Source organism: Emiliania huxleyi, assembly GCF_000372725.1.
Source record: "Emiliania huxleyi CCMP1516 unplaced genomic scaffold EMIHUscaffold_60, whole genome shotgun sequence".
In the NCBI taxonomy this organism is placed as follows: Eukaryota; Haptophyta; order Isochrysidales; family Noelaerhabdaceae; genus Emiliania; species Emiliania huxleyi.
Genome location: NW_005197506.1, coordinates 265,199 through 286,393, shown reverse-complemented (window position 1 = coordinate 286,393; position 21,195 = coordinate 265,199). Strand labels below are relative to the sequence as shown.

General features: G+C 64.3%; 10 protein-coding genes across 10 annotated transcripts in view; 6 read left to right on the top strand and 4 right to left on the bottom strand.

Moving 5' to 3' along the window:
- Positions 1 to 476: 476 nt before the first annotated feature.
- Positions 477 to 2,924, top strand: EMIHUDRAFT_214175 (hypothetical protein; the record flags this gene model as incomplete). The annotated part of the gene is made up of 3 exons (XM_005764219.1): positions 477 to 614; positions 1,795 to 1,976; positions 2,912 to 2,924. The coding sequence occupies 3 exons, from the start codon at positions 477 to 479 to the stop codon at positions 2,922 to 2,924; spliced, it is 333 nt and encodes a 110-aa protein (XP_005764276.1).
- Positions 2,925 to 3,049: 125 nt separating this feature from the next.
- On the bottom strand, positions 3,050 to 4,733 carry EMIHUDRAFT_437492 (hypothetical protein). Its single transcript, XM_005764218.1, has 4 exons — positions 4,543 to 4,733; positions 4,061 to 4,393; positions 3,825 to 3,986; positions 3,050 to 3,748 (listed from the first exon to the last, which is right to left on the bottom strand). The coding sequence occupies exons 1-4, from the start codon at positions 4,687 to 4,689 to the stop codon at positions 3,497 to 3,499; spliced, it is 894 nt and encodes a 297-aa protein (XP_005764275.1). The 5' UTR covers positions 4,690 to 4,733; the 3' UTR covers positions 3,050 to 3,496.
- A 2,114-nt stretch (positions 4,734 to 6,847) lies between these two features.
- Positions 6,848 to 7,708, bottom strand: EMIHUDRAFT_214173 (hypothetical protein; the record flags this gene model as incomplete). Its single annotated transcript, XM_005764217.1, has 1 exon — positions 6,848 to 7,708. One exon carries the CDS (start codon positions 7,706 to 7,708, stop codon positions 6,848 to 6,850), a length of 861 nt encoding a protein of 286 aa, XP_005764274.1.
- A 361-nt stretch (positions 7,709 to 8,069) lies between these two features.
- EMIHUDRAFT_214172 (hypothetical protein) lies at positions 8,070 to 8,514 on the top strand (the record flags this gene model as incomplete). The annotated part of the gene is made up of 2 exons (XM_005764216.1): positions 8,070 to 8,295; positions 8,369 to 8,514. 2 exons carry the CDS (start codon positions 8,070 to 8,072, stop codon positions 8,512 to 8,514), a joined length of 372 nt encoding a protein of 123 aa, XP_005764273.1.
- Positions 8,515 to 10,057: 1,543 nt separating this feature from the next.
- Positions 10,058 to 11,071, top strand: EMIHUDRAFT_214170 (hypothetical protein; the record flags this gene model as incomplete). The annotated part of the gene is made up of 1 exon (XM_005764215.1): positions 10,058 to 11,071. The coding sequence occupies one exon, from the start codon at positions 10,058 to 10,060 to the stop codon at positions 11,069 to 11,071; it is 1,014 nt and encodes a 337-aa protein (XP_005764272.1).
- A 2,587-nt stretch (positions 11,072 to 13,658) lies between these two features.
- On the top strand, positions 13,659 to 14,995 carry EMIHUDRAFT_437491 (hypothetical protein; the record flags this gene model as incomplete). Its single annotated transcript, XM_005764214.1, has 4 exons — positions 13,659 to 14,354; positions 14,430 to 14,482; positions 14,570 to 14,945; positions 14,970 to 14,995. Coding segments are annotated over 3 exons (950 nt in total), but the record flags the coding sequence as incomplete, so codon positions are not given.
- Positions 14,996 to 15,002: 7 nt separating this feature from the next.
- EMIHUDRAFT_67285 (hypothetical protein) lies at positions 15,003 to 16,460 on the top strand (the record flags this gene model as incomplete). Its single annotated transcript, XM_005764213.1, has 4 exons — positions 15,003 to 15,169; positions 15,381 to 15,630; positions 15,810 to 16,035; positions 16,153 to 16,460. 4 exons carry the CDS (start codon positions 15,003 to 15,005, stop codon positions 16,458 to 16,460), a joined length of 951 nt encoding a protein of 316 aa, XP_005764270.1.
- A 468-nt stretch (positions 16,461 to 16,928) lies between these two features.
- EMIHUDRAFT_214166 (hypothetical protein) lies at positions 16,929 to 18,347 on the top strand (the record flags this gene model as incomplete). Its single annotated transcript, XM_005764212.1, has 3 exons — positions 16,929 to 17,212; positions 17,283 to 18,198; positions 18,330 to 18,347. The coding sequence occupies 3 exons, from the start codon at positions 16,929 to 16,931 to the stop codon at positions 18,345 to 18,347; spliced, it is 1,218 nt and encodes a 405-aa protein (XP_005764269.1).
- Positions 18,348 to 18,784: 437 nt separating this feature from the next.
- On the bottom strand, positions 18,785 to 19,627 carry EMIHUDRAFT_67291 (hypothetical protein; the record flags this gene model as incomplete). Its single annotated transcript, XM_005764211.1, has 1 exon — positions 18,785 to 19,627. One exon carries the CDS (start codon positions 19,625 to 19,627, stop codon positions 18,785 to 18,787), a length of 843 nt encoding a protein of 280 aa, XP_005764268.1.
- Positions 19,628 to 19,900: 273 nt separating this feature from the next.
- Positions 19,901 to 21,195, bottom strand: part of EMIHUDRAFT_437489 (hypothetical protein) — a 2,271-nt gene continuing 976 nt past the window's right edge. The window contains exons 2-5 of the mRNA XM_005764210.1: positions 20,975 to 21,168; positions 20,706 to 20,892; positions 20,275 to 20,636; positions 19,901 to 20,204 (exon numbers count right to left, since the gene is read on the bottom strand). Coding sequence (XP_005764267.1) covers positions 20,031 to 20,204; positions 20,275 to 20,636; positions 20,706 to 20,892; positions 20,975 to 21,168 — 917 coding nt within the window. The 3' untranslated portion in view covers positions 19,901 to 20,030. The remainder of the gene's footprint in view (positions 20,205 to 20,274; positions 20,637 to 20,705; positions 20,893 to 20,974; positions 21,169 to 21,195) is intronic.

Genomic DNA, 21,195 nt, shown 5'->3' with positions numbered 1-21,195 from the left:
TGGGCCCCTCCCTTCCTGCTTGGGTTAGGCGGCTTCCTCCAATCTGGCTCTGGGTTCTTCTGTCAGCCCACCCAACCCCCTTTAACCCCCCAACATTAGGACGCCCGCCGAGGCGGAGGTGCGGTCGCAGGAGACCGCAGCTTGCCAGCCTCGAGAGGCCAGCAGCAACTGGTCTACCGACCGTGACCCTCACCTTCTCGGAACCTTGTCTCACGTAGGCAGCCTCGAGGCCAGCAAGTGGACCGGCGCCCACGCCTCACTCGGTGTGCGCACGGCCCGACCCGACCCCTCCTCTCACCCCTCTGCGCAGTCTGCGCACGTCCGCTCTGTGGCACTTTGAGAGCCACCCGACCCGCCCCTCCGCTGCACAGCGCCGCTCTCTCTCCGGGGCGCTCGCCGCTGCCGCCGGCACCACCGACGCCTGCAGCTCTACGTCCGGAGGTGGCCGTCTGGCGCCCGTGGCTCTACCGCCCTCTATGGGCCTTATGATGGGTGATCTGGTGCCGAGCGCCCGTCTCGCGGCGGAGGAGGCCGAGGCGCCGCGCCGGAGCAGCATGGCGTCCGAGGAGGCGCTGCAGCAGCTGCTCGATGTGGCGGAGACGCTGCGCACAGAGGTCGCGACGCGCTTCGGGCGCGCGAGAGCGAGCTAGCAAGAGAGCAGCGCGCAAGGCACACGAGACACATCTGCGCGAGGGGTGGCGCGGGTCCATCTCTCCAGGGCGCTCTGCAGCTGTGAGAAGCGTCCGCTCAGCTGTGAACAGGCACCGGCTTGTGAACAGGCACCAGCCAGACCTGCGAGACGCCATCGACCGCTTCGACGCGCAAGTCTTCGCCGCGATCTCGCCCGTCGCCACGCCATCACCCTCCCCCATGGCTTCCCCGGCGAGGCCGGCGCGGCAACCCACGCCCATGTAGTGAGTGGTGCAACTTCCAGGATTGCTCCACGCCCATGTGTAGCGCCTGCCGTCTCGCGGATGACACAAAAGCGCGCGGGAGGGAGAGGAAGGACTGGGAGCGAGGCGGAGTTCGTAACGACCCGCGATGACACCGCACCCAGCCGGCCGCGCTCTTGTGCGCACCCGGGACGCTGGAGGCTGCTGGCTGGAGGCCCTGGACCTGGAGACGTTCGAACCGAAAGATTCTTTTTCATCCAGTGCGCCCCAGTCCCGTGCCTCTCTCTACGGACACCTTGTTGCACCTTTATATTATTCGCCGGCTATAGGAATACGCGAAAAGTACCATCCCCTGAGCGCTAGACCATTCCTCCCGCTGTCATTCAATCCTCATTCCGCTGAGAGATTTTAGAAAACCAACAAGAAATCACGACTCTCACAGTGATTTGGGCTCGGCAGCTTGTCAGCCCTCAGCCGAAGCTGGGGCCGGTCCCGTAGCCGAGAGAGCCCGCGCCGATGAGTTCGACGCGGTCGGGGGGACCTGCGGACAGGCCAGCGAGATGGCGATCGCTGTACTTCATGGTGTCATCCGCTGTCCGGCTGTGACCGAACCCTCTACCTGCACGTGCTTGTTTTATCCATTTTTTATCAATTATCGTGATCAATCAATCCAGTTTACAAAAAATCGTTGCCTGTGGTTGCTGTGCCCACGTTTTTCTCTTTCTCCCCGCTCATACTATCAAGAAAAGAATTACACTTCCGCGCTCGCTCCTCGACTCCCGTCCCTCCCTTGGGTCGTCTTTTTCTTTCTTTCTTTTTGGCCTCACTACCTCGCATTGTCTGCGTGTATATGGCCTCCCACCGCATCGGCGCGCGCGTCGCGGGCCTCTCGCCAGCGCAGCTGTGCGCCATCATCGAGGCGCAGGCGGGCGCGAGCGACGCCGCGCTGCGCGTGGCGGAGGAGCACGCCGCTCGGCTCGTGGAGCAGCCCGAGTGGGTGCTCTCCGAGGTCCTCCTCTCGCCGGACCTCGCCCCGCACATCCTCGCCCAGCTTCCGACCAAGGAGCACGCCGCCAAGGGGACGTGCCGCGCGTGGCGCCGCGGCTGGAAGGAGACCCTGAAGACGCGCCTGAGGCCGCGCCTGGTCGTGATCGGCGGCAACGACAGCGAGGGCGAGTTCCTCAACTCGCTGGAGCGGTACGACGCGGCAACAGATGAGTGGGAGGAGGAAGCTGTGGCACCGATGCCACGCACGGAAGTCGGCATGACGGTGTTCGGCGGCAAGCCCTACGCAGCGGGCGGCAAGGATGAGGATGGCGCAACTTGCAACAGGGTGGAGCTGTACGATTTGGCGACGAAATCGTGGGAGAGGGTGACGCCATTGGCGACGGCGCGGTTGTATCATCGCATGGCGGTGCTCGACGGTAAGCTGTACGCCGTGGGTGGCTGCCGCTATCACCACCTCCTCAGCTCGGTCGAGCGGTACGATCCGGCGCTGGATGCGTGGGAGGCGGTGGCACCGATGCCGACGGCGCGGATGAGTCTCGGTGTGGCAGTTCTCGACGGCAAGCTGTACGCCGTGGGAGGCTACAACGATGACGATTCCGCCCTCAGCTCGGTCGATCGGTACGACCCGGCGACGAATGCGTGGGAGGCGGTGGCGCCGATGGGGACGGCGCGGGTAGTTCTCGCCGTGGCGGTGCTCGACGGCAAGCTGTACGCTGTGGGCGGAGAGAGCAACGACAACTACCTCTCCTCTGTCGAGAGGTACGACCCCGCGCTGAATGCGTGGGATGCGGTGGCACCGATGGGGACGGCGAGGAGTGACCATGGAGTGGTGGTGCTTGACGGCACACTGTATGTTGTTGGCGGCGAGACGAAGAATGACGAGGACGACGAGTTCGACGAGCTCGAGTTACTCAACACAGTGGAGCAACACAACCCGGCTACGAACGCCTGGGAAGGGCTGGCGCCAATGGCGACGGCACGATCTCCCTCCCTGTGTTGCCTTGCTGTAGATTAGCGGGTTGAGAGAACTCGCTCGCGCAATAAACACACACGCGCTGTTCGCGCGCACGACTCTCGCACCCCTCCCCCCGAGTCTCGCTATTATCTTGTGTGTGAACCCCCGCACCCTGTGTGTAGTGGGGTCTGTGGAGAAGTTTACCTTGCCTCACAAGCACCACACATGTATAGAGACCCAGCGTGCGCATCGTGCCAACGGTGGTCGGTGCGCGTGCGGTGGCCGCGGTGCACACGGCGTCCCACAAGAGAGACGCGTCTCCATATGGCTTCTCGCGACTCTCTACCAGGAGCCGAGGGATCCGGCGGTGAAAGCCGTTCCACCGGAGGCCGCATTCCCCGCCTCCGCTCCGCCCCGCGCGCGCGAGAAGCGGGCCCCGGCCCAGCCCGACCACCGCAGCGCCGCCGTCGAGGCCGCCTCGGCCGGAGGCGGCGCAGTCAGCGGTGCGGTCGGGACCTCGGCCTGTGGTCAGCCGCCTCTCGCCAGCTCGAAGCCTGCCCGTCGGCGCCGTCCCCTCCCCGCATCTGCCCTCCTCGCCCTCCTCGCCCCCTCCCCTCCTCAACCCCTCCCCTGCCTCACCTCACGTTGACGTTACCGTAAGCCACCTCGTAGCTCGAGTACAGCTGGAACGAGCCCTCCTGCACCTGCAGGTAGCTCGCCTGGGCACACACAGGGCGAGGCGTGAAGAGGCGCCGTGGCACAAGCGGGAAGCCCCCACCGCCGCCGCAGGCGGAGGCGTCGCCTGCGGCTGCTTGGCGACGTAAAAGGGCACAAAGCCGGCGGCGCGCAGCGACGTGAGGATCAGTCGGTACTCCTCCCACATGTCCTCGTCCTGTTCACGGGCGGGCGTGTGTGAGAGGCGGGTCGGAGGCGCGGTGTGCTCCTCTCCCCTCCCCCGCCGCGGTCGCCTTGAACTGGAGGTTGAGCGAGAGCTGCCGGATCTCTTGGATGGTGCCGAGGTTGATCAGGTTCTTCAGCCCCTTCCACTCCAGCGCGCTGCTCACCTTGAGCCGCAGCGCGTCCAGCTTCGGGTCCTCGTTGGACGACATGAGCGTGCGCAGCGTAAACACCTACGGGCACGCCCACCCGCCCAGGTGCAGCCGAGATGCGGCGGGCCGGGCGTGCCGTCTCTGGCGGGCGCAACCGGAAAGCTCACGTTCCCCTGCTCCGTCCCCGCCTCCATCAGCCCGTCGTACGTGGCGAGGCCGACGGGTGCGAACTGGTGGTTGGTTGCCAGCACGTGCGCCGCGCCGCAGCAGAACGGGTCGAAGGACATCACGCGGCAGCCGATCGGGACGCCGGCCGGGTCTTTGCGCGCGAGCATCGCCTTGTCAAAGTCGAGGTTGTTGTCTACGCCAAAGGAGTAGACGACGCACTGCCGCTTCATCTTTGGTGGGAAGAGGCTCTCGCAGTACGCCGACGCTGCCCGATCCGCCGCCGTGCTCTTGATGACCGTACCATTAGAGCCAGCGCAGCCCTGACGCCGGCGGCCGGGGCTGGGCGTGAGAGACACGCGAGACGGTTGGCAGCGGAGGCTGTGCCCCCGGCGAAGGTCCGGGGCGCGTCACGCAAGGCTGGCTGCGCCAGCGACAGGCGCGAGAGGTGATCGCGCAGGGCGGGAGCTACCTTTGGGAACGGCACGAGCAGCCGCATGACGGCGACCTTGCATTTTCCGCAGCCCAAGGTGTCGTCCGGCTCCGCGTTCTCCCACCACCTCTTCCGCCCGCTCGCGCCGGCGAGCAATGAGAGCGACAGCGCTGCTGCGAGGCGCATAATCCCAAACGTGAAGAGCAAAAAACTGGAGGCCTGCCTTGGGCGTGCGCTCTCGCAAGTGAAAAAAAACGCAACTTTTTAACCCTCGGAGAACCGTGTTATGGCCCTGCGAACGCGCACCCCCGGGGCTAGGGCTTTCTTGCCCGCAACCCGATGCCGAGCGTCCGGCCAACTGGGTGCGCTTCTCAGCTCCCCGGTCCTGGGCGTGAGGTTACTGACCGCACTCCAAGTGCTCCAAGTTTTTCTTCGAATCCTTCTGCCTGTTATCCTCTCTTCTCCTACCCAGTTTGGAACGCGAGAGTAGCACCGGCGTGTAGCCTCGACGGGGCAGCCGGGGTCTCGCATCTAGGGTCGTAAAAAGATATGTATTTTGGGGGACGGACAAACAAACAAACATCGACACCGCCTTCACGCGAGCCGACAGCGACTTCTCCATGTCGCTCCTCAAGAACTGGCGCACCCTCGTCGCCCACAACCCCGACTTCGCCCTCGACGAGGGAGGTGCGTCCAAGTACCCCACCATCGCCGCAGCTTCGCCACCTACCTACGAGTCCGCCCTCTCGGACTGGAAGGAGGTGTGCGAGAAGCGCGCCGCCCGCGACAAAACCAAGTACCACACCGTCCGCGGCGGCTACCTGACTGAGTTTTACCCCAAGAGCGTCCCGCTCCCCGAGCCCGAGTCCCTTCCAGCTACCGACGCGATTCTCAATGGCACTTGCAAATCCACGTACCCACGGCCGCGGGCGCTCGCTGCCATCAAGAATCACAAGGACTGGTACGCGCACCAGGAGCTCGTCAAGGCGCGGGACGTGCACGTCAAGAACAACCCGTCCCTCGGAGACAGCGCCGTCAACAACCGCGAAGCCGCGCGCTTCGTCTCCGCCTCAACGCCGTTCGCCGGCAAGGCCCTCGATGTCCGTGTCGACGGCACGTACGCCACCGCCCTCTCCTCCGACGCCCTCCAGGACGAGCTCCAGCGGAAGCTCGGCCTTTGGCTCTCCGTGGCGCTTCCCACCCTTCGGGTCGCGCTCGAGCGGGGCATGCCAGTCGATTTCTTCGGCGACTACCTTTACATCAAGGCCCACCACCGGCGGCCCCACGACGGCGTCCTCGCCGCCTGGGCGGACGCGATGCGCGCCCCGGCCAACGCGCCGGTCGTGCACGGCGACAAGGAGAAACCAGAGCTCACCCGGCAGTACAACGAGGGGTACAAGGTCGACCTCGCGGAACCCCACGCTGGCCCGGGAGGATGCGATGAGGTGAATGAAGTCAAGCTCTGGACGCCCCTCCTCAAGACCTCCTCGGCGGGCGTCGGCAGCGCCTCGAGCGGCGGCACGCCCGCCTCCGCGTTGGCCACTCCTACGCCTTCGGCAACACCGAAGAGAAGGCCCGCCGCCTAAACATGGGCTGCAAGGCGCGCGGGCAGCCCGGCCAACCCTTCTCCCACAAGACCGGCCACGGCTACGTCAAGGCGCATCGCGGTTTCTACCACGACGCGATCTTTGTCAAGCGCAACAACTTCAACCTGCTGCTCCACGAGACGTTCGGCGGCGGCTTCTCGCCCACCGCCGTTCTCAAGCTGCGCCGCCTCGCGCGCAAAGTCGCGCGCGGCAGCGTCGACCGCACGGCCTACTCGCCCAAGTACTCGCTCTCTTTTATGTCCCACCATGCAGAGCGCATCTCTCTCTCTGTTGTGCGAGGCGTGAACCGCGCCATTCGCTCTCGCCTGGCAACCCTGTCTGCACGTCTCGCGCGCGCGTGAACAGGGCTCCAGGCCCCAAATTACGTGTGAGTGTTAGAGTCCTGTATTTGCTGGTATTGCTAAAAATCTCTATCTCAGGGGACGGCTCGATTGGACGGTAAGTAAGGTTCAATGAGACGCTGCTACAAAGCGAGCTTCGGTCGCAGTTCGGCGACGCCGAACAAGGAGGAGAGGAGTGACACAATCGAGGGAAGAAACTCATGTGAGACAGAGAGTCACGGACAGGAGGAACACTACAAAGTCTACAAAGAGCAGTAACTATCTCCGCATTCCAACGTGCCTACCTTTAATGCGAACACTCGCATGCACCCACGCCAGGCGCGAAGCATGCACAACGAAGCTCTCTCGGGGCAGCGCCGCTAGGGAGCGATGGGGAAGATCTCTGGGTGAGCGCCGCTAGGCGATGGGGCAGAGCGCGATGCAGTTGAAGATGCCGTCGTGACTCGCGATGATGAGGACGAAAAGGAAGAAAAGGATGAGAAACATGATGGTGGGAGGGGGACCGGGCCGGACGCCGGTTGGTGGCGAGGGCGAGGGCGGAGGGCGAGGGTGAGGGACAAGAACGACTTCGACTGGGTCGAGCAGCTCGGGCACGGCGCACCGTCGAACCAGCTGTTCCGAGGCAGCCGACCACACGACGCGAGTCGCGCTCGCGGGCATCTCGTAGAAGGGCGCCTCGCAGTCGAGCAGGTCTTGGACCGCGATGCCGCTCTCGCTGATCACGCCGTATGTCGGCCCGGTGAAGGGTCGGAAGCGGGTGCCGGCCGGGTAGTCTTGCTCGAGCCAAGGGTGCTTGGAGGAGGAGACGTTTCTGGTGAGCTCGACGAGCACAAGGGGTTCTGAAGGCTCGATGTCTGCTGCATCCCCTGCGGCTGCCTGGCCCAGGAGCTCTATCCTCGTGCAGCGATGCGATGTCGAGTTTGACGCAGCAGCCTGCAGCCGCACGCGACTGTGGAGCAGCTTGTCGCGCAGCCTCAGAGGGACGACGCGCCGTCCAAAGACGACCTCGGCCACGCTGCCAACAGCGGGTGGACTCAAAATCAGCGCCGAACGTTCCACCTGCTCCACCAGCACGGCCGCGGTGAGCCTCTCGGCCAGGCGAAGATCTGCGCTGAAGACGGTCGTGATTTTGCCGCTGAAGATTACGCCCCCTGTCCTCGTCGTGTGCAGCTCGCTCTTCTGCTGCTGCTGCGTGTCCAGCTGCGTCGTCAGCGCCAAGCCCAGGGCGAGGAAGGTGGAGAACACACAGAGAATCATGGAAGTGTTTGGCCAGCTGGTGTTGGCAAACGGAGGAGGAGACAATTACGGCGGCCGCCGTCCCCCCTGCCTGCACCCGCCCTAGAGAGAGAGAAAGTAAGCGGAAAGTAAGCGGCGCTGGTGTCCGTGTGTATACCGCGATCTGCTTGCGTTTGGCTGTCGCGCGCGATTTCTTGTATGCGCGCTTCTTGAAATGCATAGGGATCCCCTATTGTGGTCTTAGATTTTCGCCGTTAGAGGTGGGTTAAGAGGGAGATTCGCGCGAGCTGCGGGACCGCCGGGACGGCGGGCGGGTGATTGCGACTCGCCGCAATTGGCACTTTTGGCGACTTTTGGACGCGCGATCGACCGAGAATCGAAGATGGCAGGCGAGGCCGTCACGGCCATGATCGTGGCTGCCGACGCCGGCGACAACCCGCTGGCGGACCGCCGCGAGGACCGGGAGGCGGCGGCGGCGCGGGAGAAGAAGGCGAAGGTGACGAAGCTCAACTCGCAGACGGCGAACGCGATGGAGGTGGTGCGGGCGCAGCAGGCCGCGAAGGAGCGAGGAGCCTTCGACGAGGGTGGCGGCTCTCAGGGCGAACGAGGTCGCGGGAGCGCCGGTGAAGGGCACCTCATCCATGGTCGCGAGCATCTTCTCTTCTCGACGCGATGGCAAAGATCGGCAGATGGTGCAGCGGCGCGAGCAGCGGAAGACTCAGACCGGCGCGGGCACTGGCGCGCAGGTTGTGGATGGCCAGGAGAAGGTGGCGGCGTCGGCAATCGCGATGTACAAGAAGGGCGGCGCCGACGCGCACTCACGGTGACGGATGCGCACGCGGTGCTGGTGAATGACGTGGTGCTGAAGCAGGGCATGATGGCCATATCGGCAAAGGCTGTGTCGAACTACCCGCAGTTCGTGTCGTGGCTGGCCACATTTGCCACGTTTGTGCAGTGCTTCTATCCGTCGTGCGGCTGGCGGGCCAATTTGCCGTTGGATGGGAGCGGAGGGAAGCCGATTGCCATCCCGGCGAAGCTGGTGGTGCTCTACCTGGCGATGGTTGCCAACGCCTTGTGCGGGGGGGGTGAGTGAGTGAGTATTCTTGATACGAAACACACACACACACACAGGGGGGGGGGGGGGGGGAGGGGGGGCCGATGGGAGGGTTTGTGTGCGACTTCGAGGACGAGTCGGCGTCGTTTGACGGGCTGGCGGTGGGCACGCCCGTGGTGCTCCACTCGCTTGTGGCGCGGCCCGCGCTCAACGGGCGCAGCGGGGTTGTTGTCAGTGCACTTGACACAACCAAGGGCCGCGCTCTGTGCAGCTGCTAGCAATCCTCGGATCTTGGGTACGATTGTGAGCGCCGCCGCTCATAGTCCTACAAGATGTAGGATTGCGAGCGCTACTGCTCGCAATCGGAGGCATGTTGCTAGGATTGCGAGCAGTGCTGCTCGCAATCCTAGACTTTGCTCGGATTGCGAGCGCGCTGGTAGTAGTCGTAGGCGTCACCAGTCACCTTGGGAGCGGAGCTGCTCTTAGTCCTAGAAGATGTAGGATTGCGAGCGTGGGTGCTAGCAATCGTACAGAGATGCTACGATTGCGAGGAGTGCTGCTCACAATCCCTCGACTTCTAGGATTGAGAGCGAGGCTGCTCTCAATCCTTCCGGTCTAGAAAAGAAGGTTCACCTTCATTGGGGACAGGATTAGGCCGCCTGGTGCAAAGCCAACACTCCGATCGCCACCACAGCCTCAGTCTGACGAGACGCGCGAGAGTACTGTTCGCATGGGCTTGTATGGGCTGACTCTCTCGACACGATGAGGAGGCGCCGCCGCGTTCTCTCAACAACGGGAGCGGCAAACCGCGGATAACGGCATCGGTGCCAGTCTCGGACTCACGTGACGGTGCCACACCATCCACCAAGGCCTGCTGTGACAGAGCCAGGAAGCGGCGGCTCGCCTCTCGCAAGCATAGCGAATCGATCAGAACCGCAGCTCAACAACTTTCAAGGAAGCCGGGGCGACAGGTCCAAAAGGCATCAGTGGAGATGGCAGATGCTGACGTGGAGGCAGATCTTGGAATGCAGACACTTGCAGATTCCAACTCATCGACCGCGCCCGTCGCACGTCGAGCTGCGTGCGCGCTTCTGGCAGCGATAGTCATCATCTGTGGAGTTGCTGTTGCATACGCAGCGAGTGCACCGACCGTTAAGGCACCGACGACACAAACCGCAGAGCTGACGACTGGACAGACCCTGTCGCCGCCGCCCTTGCCACCGCCTCCGCTGTTACCGCCGCCGCCTGCGCCACCCTCTCCGCTGTTACCGCCGCCGCCTGCGCCACCCTCTCCGCTGCCGCCATGCTCAAGTCGAATGAGCATCGCCTACCTGGGACTGCGATTTTGCGTGTCTTCCTCACAGACAATCGCAGCGGAAAGTGCACTGCAATCGCCAACACAGCAGACTAATGTGCACACGTGTCGCGAGCATTGCCTGGGAACAAGCGGCTGCAAGTCCTTTTCGTACGATGTCATCGCTCGCACATGCCAAGTGTACGGCACCTATGGCCGTTTTGTGTCCAAACGTGGATCGCTGGCAGGTCGTGCTGACTGTGGCTGCTTTTCGACCAGAAACATTCCGTGGGTGCTGCATCAGACGTGGAAGACGAAGCAACTTACTGGAGCGCTGCTCGATCTGTACAACCAGAATCAGGCAAAGAGCCCGTCTTGGGAGTTCAAGCTGTACGACGACAACGACGTCCTGGCCTTCATCAAGGAGCGCGGCACTCCCGAGGAGCTCTCAGCCTACCAGCTCATCAATCCGCGCTATGGTGCTGCCCGCGCCGACTTCTTCCGCTATTTTGTGCTGTACCACGAAGGCGGAGCGTACATGGACATCAAGGAACAGCTGAAGACAGACCTGAGCCGGGTTCTCCAGGATGATGATCTGGCCTTGCTGGACCGTAAAAGGTACCTTGAAGCGTTTCGGCAAAAGACAGGATACGGCACGTACGAGCAGCATTGCCTCATCTTTGCTGCCTTGCACCCGTACCTGCGAGCCATGCTGGACCGGCTTGTCAAATTCATTCACGACCATTGCGCGACGTTTGGTTCCACGGACCACGAGATGACCTTCTTCGACAGCGGCTGGACTAAGACGTCGAACCAAAAGCAGGAGACATTGCGCGTCACAGGTCCCGATGCACTCGCCGTCGCTATCCATGACGTCGTCATCTCCTACGGAATAATGCACCGAGAAGTTGACCTCGGCGCAATCTGCGACGCGGACGGAAAACTGCGGGATACCATGTACGGCACTGCTCATGCCACTCACTATGCAAACGCGAAAGGGCCGCTGATCACGTGCCCTCCATATACTAGTCCGTGAGAGGTGATCGTTTGTACCGGCAGCGGCACCGGCGGCGGTACTGGTGCTGGTGCCGGTGCCGGTACCGGCACCGGTGCCGGTACCGGCACCGGCACCGGTGCCTGTGCCTGTACGTTTGTGCAGCTGCGCAATGTATGTAGATCTCCGGCACCGTACGCAGGCGGTCCACGGGAGATGACTGCCGTTGGACTGCGGGGACCACGTTTTGGGCACTTGGGGGATGCGATTGTGAAGGGCTCCCCACACCCGGGACCTTCGGTGCTGTGAGGAGCTGAGGACGCCTTTATTTGGGCCCCGTGGCTATAGTTCGCAAGCGAAAGGACAAGAAATCGTAGTACTGTGTGCGGGGGTCACCCCGTGGCGTGCACGTTAGTGTTCGGCGAGCACAAGAGCCTAAACAGCCTAAACCTCTGTGCGCATTCGCGCGCGGGGCCAGCAGCCGCCCGCGCTGACCCACCCTACGAGGCGTTCGCCTCACGCACCCCCTGGGGGGGGGTACGTGACCGACCGCCATAGCCGACGTTAATTATGCGGCCGCTCATGAAATGTAAATGCAAGCAAAGCTTTGCAGGGGGATTTTGTGCGCCGGCAGCGCGGGCCCGCGCGGGACCCCGACTTCGCATCGTCACGAGCGTGAAACATATGTCACTCTGACGACCGACGAGAATAGTTAACAGAGACATGCACATCTTGGTGGTTGTGGTCATGCAACACGTCTTGAGACCTCATATCTGCATATACATGTGCCACGACCACCAAGATACATGTGCCACTGGACCACCAACATATCATGTGCCACGACGTGTGCGCGCACGCGGCAGTCACGTTCATCGCTCCGTCTTGAGCACACAACATCATGAAGAGTGAGGCCGCAGCATCGTGCCGCCGTCGCGCCAACCCGCCGCCGCCGCCGCTGCTGTGCATAGCCGCCGAGCGTCGCCCATGACGTCCTGAAGAGCGTCGCTACCCATCGCCGCCGCTCATCGAGACGGGCCAGCAAGCGCAGCCGCCGCCGCCGCCGCCGCCGCCCGGCGGCAGCGGCGGCCTCCCACAGCATGGGGGCTCGAGATGAAGTACTGCGAGCCGCGGGCGTGGAACGCCGCCTTGCGCGCCGCGTCCGACGAGGCCTTGGCGCGTCGGCGTGCTTCGGCGCTGGTGGCGGCGGAGCTCCCGCCGTCATCCGCTGCCCTCTTGGCCCTCGCCTTTGCGACCGCGGCCAGCCAATCCGTGTGCCTGCCCCGCAGGCGATCCGGCGTTCGCTCCTTGCGCGCGCCATAGCAGACAGTGCGGAAGTAGTGGGCGGGGGAGCCGACCTCGGCCTGCTGCTGAAGATGCCGCATGAACCCCTCCCTCCCGCCCTGCCACCGCTGGTCGCCTTTCTCGCCGCGGAACTTTGAGTCGCACTGAACGAGGTGCTGGTAGAGCCCGCACTTGCTCCCCACGGTCGCGTACCACTTGCCGCAGTTAGGAACAGGGCACCGATACACGCCCGTGTCGTAGCAGTCCGACTCGAAGAGATCCTCGCCCAGCGCGTGCGAGCCCTCCTCCTTGTTGCGAGGTGCCGCGCCAGTGCAGCGAACGAGAGAGCTGAGTCGGCGAGCCCAAAGCCGCGTGGGCCAGCCCAAGACGGAAGGCAGCGGGAGCAGCCGGTGGTAACCGTCGGGTCTTATATAAGCGCCAATATACTTACATTGGGACTTGCGACCACTGCGACCGCTGCGACCGCTGCGACCGACGGTCGTATCTGGTCGCAACTCCCAATGCAAGCAAACATATATACACTAATATCCCCGCCGAGCTTGCGGTGCAGCTCTGCGTGCACGGTGTCGCCCGCCGCCGCTGGCGAGTAGTGCGAGGTCCGCTGCTGCAGTCCCCGCTTCCGCTCGAAGGGGTTGTCGCTGTCGTAGTCGCAGGCGAGCACGTGTCCGCCGAACAGCTCGCCGACAGCATCGTCGCGACCGACGCCGCCGCCGAGGCGGGGGGGGCCGCGGTGACCACCGCCGCCCACGTCGTCCTCCGACGAGTCGGCGTCGGAGTCTGGGGGGGTGGGAGGGTCGGGGCGCACCCGCTCGCGGTCCTTGGCCGCCTTGCCGCCCGCTCCGCCGCCGTCGCCGCCGCCGCCGCCGCCGCCCGGTGGGGGGTCTCCCCCGTCGGGCTGTGCGGCGGTCTGTGCGGCTTGAGCCTCGAGCCGCTCGAGCTGCTTGCGAAGCACCCGCAGCTCCTCGGCCGAGTCCACGGGAGCGGAAGGCGCGGCTGGGGCCCCGTCGGTGCCCCCGCCAGCCCCCGAGGGGGGGGGCTCCTGCCCAGAGTCATCTTTGGCCTCTGCGGGCCGTTCGTCTTGGTCAGCGTCGGAAGCGCGCTTCGGCGCGGATTTGCCCATATCGTTGGGCGCACGGAGGGAAGGAGAGGTGGGCTCCTGCCCGAGAAGGTCGCGGGACCTGCGCAGAGCTCGCTCTGCGTGATGCCGCTCGAGCTTGGGCGTGCACGCAAGGGCCACGCGCAAGCAAGAGCAAACAACTGGGAAGTTCACAGCTGAGCTTACCCGGAGAACTCCTTTCTTTCCCAAAAGCAGGCGCGCTTTGGGAGTCGATGACAGTGCAGTGGCAGCGCTTCGCGAAGGGCACTCTCGTCGCCCCGGTCCACTCTCCTTTTTCCGCCGGCGGCGGCGCGACCGCAGCGTGCGCCTCCATCGCCGGCCAGGCGCGCTACCTAGTCGCTGAGGGCTTTAACGCTGTCTTTGTCTGCGGCACGAACGGCGAGTCCTTCTCCTGCTCGCTCGCCGAGCGCAAGGCGATGCTCGAGATGTGGATGAGTACGGAGGAGGTCCGGGCGAAGAAGCTGCGCATGCTGGCCCACGTCAGCTGCCTCGCTCCGCCCGAGACGGTCGAGCTGGCGAGGCACGCGGCAGCCCTCGGCGTGGATGCCGTCTCGTACATGGTGCCGTGCTTCTTCAAGCCGGTCGGCGACGCCGCCGTCGCGAAGATGCTCGCCGACTTTGCCCTGGCGGTGCCGACGACTCCGGTGCTCTTTTACCACTTCCCGGACATGACTGGCGTGGCGTGCAGCATGGAGCGCGTGCTGGTGGCGGCCAGGGAGGCGGCGCCGAACGTCGTGGGCGCAAAGTTCACGCACAACGACCTCGCGGACATGCAGGCCTCGATCCGGGCCGGCTTCGACGTCCTCATCGGCAGCGGCGACGAGCTGCTTCTGCCCAGCCTCGTGCTCGGCACCGCCGGCGGCTTCTCCGTGCCGGGCATGATGGGCGGCAACCGCGCCATCCTCGGCAGCCTCCACGGCGAGAGCGCGGTGCGGGAGCGGCACGACCCACCGTGAGCGCGGTGGCGTGGTTGCGGCGTAGGCATCTTCGAAGCGTACGAGCGGGGCGACCTCGCCGCCGCGGCAGAGTACCAGGCGGCACACCGGACCAAGTGGCCCCTCGCCTCCTCCTCGCAGCCCGGCGCGTCGCCTGATCTCCCGGCCGGACACCCCCCCGCGCAGGACACCGCCCGCCAGATGCTCGGCCTGCTCAAGCGCCACCCGGCGGGGTTTGTCGGGGCGGGCAAGGCGCTGGCCGAGCGAGCGATGGGCGGCGCCGCGCCGCTCGGCCCCCCGCGGCCGCCGATCAGCGCGCTGAGCGACGCGGCGGAGCTCGAGCGGCTGGCGGCAGAGATGGGGCGGCTGATTGAGAAGGCGCGGTAGAGCGCGAGCGCGCTACGCGCTCGCGCGCTACGTGCTCGCGCGTGGCGCGTGGGTTGGCCCGCCTGCGTCTCACGGACTTCGCCGCCGCGCGGAGAGGAGAGCCCTTGGAAAGACACTGGGAGTAACTTGGAGCACTTGGAGTGCAGCAGCAACCGCACATCCCGCGCCGCGGGATTCTTTTTCTCGCTTGACCACCGACTTCTTTTTGAGAAGTATGATGGTGTCGATTGCGATGGTGGCAGGCCTCGCGCCGCCTCCCGACGCCAAGCTTCTCGTAGTCGGAGCGAGTGGCGGCACTGGCACGCGCGTGCTCCGCGGCCTCCTTGACGTCGGCTACCAGCCCGCCCAGCTCCGCCTCCTCACCCGCAATCCCTCGCGAGACAGCCTCAAGCCGCTGAGGTGTGTCGCCCATGCCCCGACTGCGCGTCCCGACTTGCCACGCCGTGCGCAGCCGCCTCGCATCGACCTAGACACGGCATGTTCTGGCGGTGGCCTCGACTGCCGCACCCTCGGCACCAGATTCTCCCTCTCTTGCCCCTCTCGCCTCTCACGCCGCTGCGCGCCCAGCTCCTCCCTCTCATCTCGCCGTCCCGCCGGTCCTCCACACCAGCGACGCCGGCATCGAGCTCTTCGCGGCGGACCTCGACGAGCCAGCTTCACTCGTCAGTGCGGCCGACGCCTGCACCGGCTGCTACGTGCACTCGACTGCGGGCGACACGAAGAAGCTCGACGTGGGAGAGGTGCTCCGGGCTCGTCACCTGTCCGCCTCGCTCCAGGGCAGCGGGGTCGCTCAGGTCGTCTTCAACTCGGCCGCGGCGGAGCCCTCCCACGGCGTCAAGCGCATCGCTCAGAAGCATGCAGTCGAGCAGGCGCAGCACGGCCAGAGGGAGGGAGGGAGGGAGGGAGAGAGAGAGTCCAGAACCAGCCGTGTGTGCCGTCGCGTGCCTTGCCTCCCGCGACACGACCGCGACACACGCGTCCGCGACACGTCCGCGACACGTCCTCACGTCCGCGACACGCCCCTCGGCGCGTCCCCCAGGTCTTCCGCGAGTCTGGCCTGCCGGCCACGCACCTGCGCGCGAACCTCTTCATGGAGGAGCTGTGGAAGTCGTACACGCGCCCGCCCATCCTGAAGGGCAAGTACCCCTTCTCCCTCCCGCCAGACAGGGACGTCTACCTCACCAGCGTGCGAGACATGGGACGCCTCGCAGGCTCGCGCCGCCTCCGCCCTCCTCCCAGACAGTTCCCAGACCTGTCTGGGAACTGTCCTGCAGGCTCATGCCTCGCGGGGCCGCCTCCGCCCGCCGACGGCCCGCTGGATCAAACGTCGCGAGCGAGGTGTCCAGGACACGTCCACGACGCGTCCGCGACATGTCTCGTAGGCCGCGTGATCAACGTCGCGAGCGAGGTGTCGACGCCGGCGGGGATGGCGGAGGCGTTCGCGGCGGCGCAGGGCACGCCGTGCGAGCACAAGCAGGCGCGGCTACTGCGCTGGATCGCGAGGCTCTTCCTGCCCGACCTGTACGAGGTGATCCAGTTCTACCGCACCAGCACCGAGACCACCGACGTCGCCGCCCTCGAGCGGCAGTTCCCCGGCCTGCTCACGCCCTTTGCAGCCTTCTTGGAGGAGACGCGTTGGGGCGACGCCGAGGCAACGTACGAGGATTTGGCGGGGGCGGGGATCGATTGATCGCCGCGATGGTAAAATTCTTTCTCGTCCCGTGCCCGGTGTTGTGCGAGCGAGGGGAGTTTTGGTCGCAAAGGATTCTTTGATCCTTTCTCGCACGCGGGGAATTCGGACGGCGGTTATGGGCCAGAGGGGGCCCCCGGGATAATCGCCGCCCTTACTTTTGAGCGCGGCGAACCTTCATCACATGTTGTGCAGTTCTCTCGACATGTGCTCTCTCTCTACATGTACATGTGTTGGAGCACTTGGAGCACTTGGAGTGCAGTCATCAACCTCACATCCAGGGCTAGTGTTGTTGTTGTTGTACGTACTTATAGCTTACTGGGTTGTACGTACTTATAGCTTACTGGGAGAAAAGAGAGAGGTTGTATGGATCTGTTGTATGGATCATCACGCCACAACGTGGCTGCCGCGAAAAGCTGTCGAACGATGCACGCGGTGCGCGTGCAGAGTCGTGCCGCTGAAGACGCGATGTCTTCGACAGCAGAACCGCTGGTCTGTTTGGGCGCGTACCGCTGCCTGCCGCTTTCTAAAGCACGGCGCATTACCAAACAGGGTTGGCTCGACGCGCTTCCTAACGTATCGCTGAGGGACAACTTCGATGCCAACTGCTTACTATGTGACGAGCCTGAGGTGCGAAATGCCATGCGGTGCTCACCAGCTCACCCCAAGGAGCTTTGGAACGTATCGGGGGCGGTCAGCGACGTATCGGAGCTCCTGAACGGCCTTGACTGGACCGATCAACCGCAATCCCGGTGCGCCTTGCCTGCTCGCCTCCCGTCACAAAGCACACACGCTGAGAAGCCTCTTGCGTTCTGCGCGCAGAATGGGTTGGGTGCCTAGCTTGCTGCCCGGGAGCCAAACTCTTCGCGTCAGCGACGGCTGGCGAAGCTACGCGCCCAAGTCGCACATGGCTGTCGTGCTTCCGTGCTCATCGGCGCGAGGAGAAGACGCGGCAGTGATGCGCACGTTCTTCACACATGTCGAAACTGCGGCGCCTCTGCCTGGCGGCGTATTTCTCGAAATCGGCGGCTACAATGGGGTGACTGAGTCGCAGAGCTGGGTGCTTGAGGGCTGTCTCGGCTGGCAAGGCGTGCTGGTGGAGGCGAATCCAACCAGCTTCCGCGCTCTCCGTGCGGCTCGGCCCGCATCTCTGAACATCCACATGGCCGCGTGCGCCACTGCCGGCTCGCTAAACTTCTCCCAGAAATCGACAACTATGGCCAAAATACGTTCCTCGCACGACCGAAAGAGCGGGGACGGCCCGAGCGAACAAATGGTGCCGGTGCCGTGCGCACCTTTGGGCCCTGTCCTCACCGAACTCGGGGTTGACGCAATCGACTTTCTGAGCGTCGACGTTGAGGGCGTTGAGACCCTCGTACTGAGATCGCTCGTCACGTCTGCTCAATCGCTCACCCTCGGTGTAGTTCTGGTTGAAGTGCGTGGCGATGGGCAACGACGCGGCATCATGGAACTTCTGCTCGGCGTTGGGATGCGCTACGTTGGTTGCATCTTTGGGCGTCCCTCACCGACAAACGAAGTCATCAGCGACTGCTTTGTGAACGTGTCACATCTTGCGTCCCGCTTTCCCGCATCGCGGGCGCTGAAAATGCGACGAAAGCACGGGCTTGCGTATCGTGTTGGGCGGCCGCACACATCATCACCATCACCGGCGAAGAGCAAATGGGCAGCACGCACCATCATCGATGGCTACGATCTCGCCGACACGTCTTGCCCGTCCGTGCCGCAAACGTGGTACAAAACATGTGGTCAACCAAATATGGTTCGCACCAAAGATGGTTGCTTCACACGTGGTTGAAGCGAACTCGGATTCCTGCCCTGGCTGCCCTGGCGACAGCACTGCGCGAATAGCGTTGTGGAGCGTTCTAATCCCGAGGCTCAGAAAGCGTCTGCTATAGCCTATACAGAGAGAGTACCGCGCGCGTGGCAACAATACCGTCCAATAATCCTTGAGCAAACAGAAGGTCGCTCGTGTACACCTCAGCCCCCTCTCCCTAGTACATACACCTCGAATGTATCTCGAAAACAGAATATAACGTTTAGGGCTCGGGGGCTCGCGAGACTTGGGCAAAGGGAAGAGTTGGCGGTTGCTCTCCGCGTATATGGTATCATCTGATTACTCTACATTCCTTCCAAGACAACATCTACCACGGCTTAACAAGTAATGGGGCACACAGCAGTTTAGAATTAGATTCGGTTTAACTTGCGTCGCCATATGTCCCTAAACCCCGCTCTATCCACTGTGGCATGTGCATGTGCTGTTGGTGAGATTAGTCTGTGCCGTGGGTGTTTTTAAATGTCATAGCTCAAACCATGCTGGGCACGCCGTCCTCATTGTCCGTGTCCGACGGTGACTGTCGCCCCTCTGGCTCCTGGGAGCCTGCGCCCGGCTTCCTCGCCTGGACAATGTACATCGGGTCGTGCCCCTCCGGCTCCGTGATTAGGAGCGCCTCTGCGGCCTCGAAGGCCTCGCCACCGCGGGCGAGGCGGAAGTAGAGGCTGCATATGAGCACGCGCTGCCACTCGCTCGCCTCCGTCCAGATTCTGACGGCCTTGTGCCAGAACATTCGGTTCGAGAAGGACATGACAGCTACTCCACCGGGTCTGAGCACGCGGTGCATCTCCTCGAAGAGCTGAAGCGGCCGGGTAATGTAGTCGACGGAGACCACATTGGTGATGACGTCAAAGCTGCCGTCGTCAAAGGGGAGGCGCAGCGCGCCGCCCTTGTTCAGATTGTGCACGGTGCGCTCGGTGAGCTGCTCGTTCTCACCGAGCTCAAAGCTGTTCATGCCGAGGCCGACGCAGCGGCAGGGAGTGAACTCCGGCGGGAGAAAGCTGACCCACGAGGAGCACAAGTCCAGCAGCGCCACCGCGTTGCCAGGAGGCGTGGCTGGCAGCGTGCGGCGGTAGTGCTTGGTCAGCGCCACAATCGCGTCATCGTCTATGTGCGTGCACAGGATAGGCGAGCGATACATGATGGAGTCATCCGCCTCGTCCTCTCGCGTGAAACAGTCTTCGCCGAAGGGCATGGCGGCAGGAAACTGAATGCTGCCAAGCAGGTTGGTCATGCGAGGCAGCGGCTTGCGTGGAGGCGGCTGCGAGAGGAAGGCACGAGCCACGTCGGTGAGAGCGAGCGGCTTGCGCCACATGGAGATCAGTGTGAGTGCTGCGTCTGATCGTCTTGTTGCACAAAACGTTAATTGATAAAGCAGCCAAAAAGGGGGCAGGGATGTAGGCACAACGAGCGCGGCGATGTGCCGGAAAACTTCAGCGCTTTTTCACCTTCATGGGCCGTTTTCATGGGCCGTTTTCACCGTTGGTTTCTTGCTCTCTCTACTCTCTAGGGTGGTGCGTCCACTCCGCCACGGTGTTCTCTTTCTCAGAGGGATTGTGCAGAAAGCGAAAATTCGTGAAACCGCAGTAAACAGAAGCGATCCCACACGCCTCATCTCCATGAAAAGTTACGCAGACGGTGTCGGTCCGAGAGTGGGTCCGTGTACACACGTATAGTCTGTAGACGAGGTACCATGGTACCACAATGCCCCTATGTGCTCACATCGCCTTTTCCTTACCTGGCCCCTCCTGGCCAGCACCACCGCCCTCGCTGAAGCTTCCCCACCGCCAGAGCAGCCAGCCGAGGCCCACGTCTACCGCCACGACGCCCGCGCCCAAACGCCCGGAGAGCAGCCGGATATGCAACGCCTGGTAGAGGACGCTGGTCGACGCCTGCTCACAGCGAGGGCCTCTGAGCCCGTGGGCGCCCCAAGCAGGCGGCGGAAGCGGGGCGGGGTGGCGCCGCGAGCAGCGTCCCGGCGGCAGCGACAGACAGCAGCCCGAGCCGGCCGAGCCGGCTCCAGCCGCCCGCCCACGCGCAGACTCCTTCAGCGCCGCCGCCGCCGCGCCCCGCCGCGTCGTGCGCGTCGTCGTGCGCCGTCAGCCGCGCGACGCTGGCGCCGACGTTCCAGAGGCAGAGCTGCAGCAGCGGGTACGAGATCAAGCTGATTGCGAAACAAGCGAACAGGGCGCGCAGTGCGGTCGGCTGCGGGTTCGCCGTGCCGCCTCCATGGCGGTAGAGGCCCGCGGCGACGTCGAGCGAGTAGAGGGCCGCCCACGAGGAGGAGAGGACGAGGTCGGCGTACGGCAGGCTGCGCATCGCGCCTAACGCCGTGTCATGGACGCGTCGACGCGTCCGGGCGAGCGGCGCCGCCGCGGCCCCTCCGTCCGCGCCGATGCGCCGCTCGACGACGCGAGAGAGGACGCGGCGCACGTACGAGTTGAAGGCCTCGATGCCCGGGGATGCTGCCGGGGCGGCGCGCAGCGGCGGCACCTCGCCGCCGCCACACGCGCGGCCCTTGTGTGCACCACAGCCGCTCCACAGCCGCTCCACGCAGTCCTCCACGAGGGGCCGGTCCGCCTGCAGAGGAGCGCCGTGAAGGCGCTGTGAGGAGAGGCGTCAAGAGGCGCGGCTCGCCCTCCGCCAGGGCATGCGGTCGGGCCTCGTCAAAGCACTCGCGCGACTGGAGCGAGAAGCTCTCGATCTGGCGGTGGAGGAGGAGCCGCCGCCTCGCCGCCCACGCAGAGCAGGCGAGGCAGAGAAGCGCCTGCGGAAGCTGCAGCAGGAAGAGGACGAGCAGCGCCGCCGCGGAGGGCGTGAGTCCGAGTAGGGCCCCGAGCCGCTCCTGCAAGGGCGCGCGTGGTCAGCGGGATCACTGACTGA

Excerpts from the sequence above, each read along its gene's own strand:
- EMIHUDRAFT_437492 (XM_005764218.1), bottom strand. The coding sequence starts at position 4,689 with ATGCGCCTCGCAGCAGCGCTGTCGCTCTCATTGCTCGCCGGCGCGAGC. Across the intron at positions 4,394-4,542 it reads TGCTCGTGCCGTTCCCAAAG|GGCTGCGCTGGCTCTAATGG; the intron begins GTAGCTCCCGCC and ends CGCCGGCGTCAG. Across the intron at positions 3,749-3,824 it reads CGCTCAACCTCCAGTTCAAG|GACGAGGACATGTGGGAGGA; the intron begins GCGACCGCGGCG and ends GCCCGTGAACAG.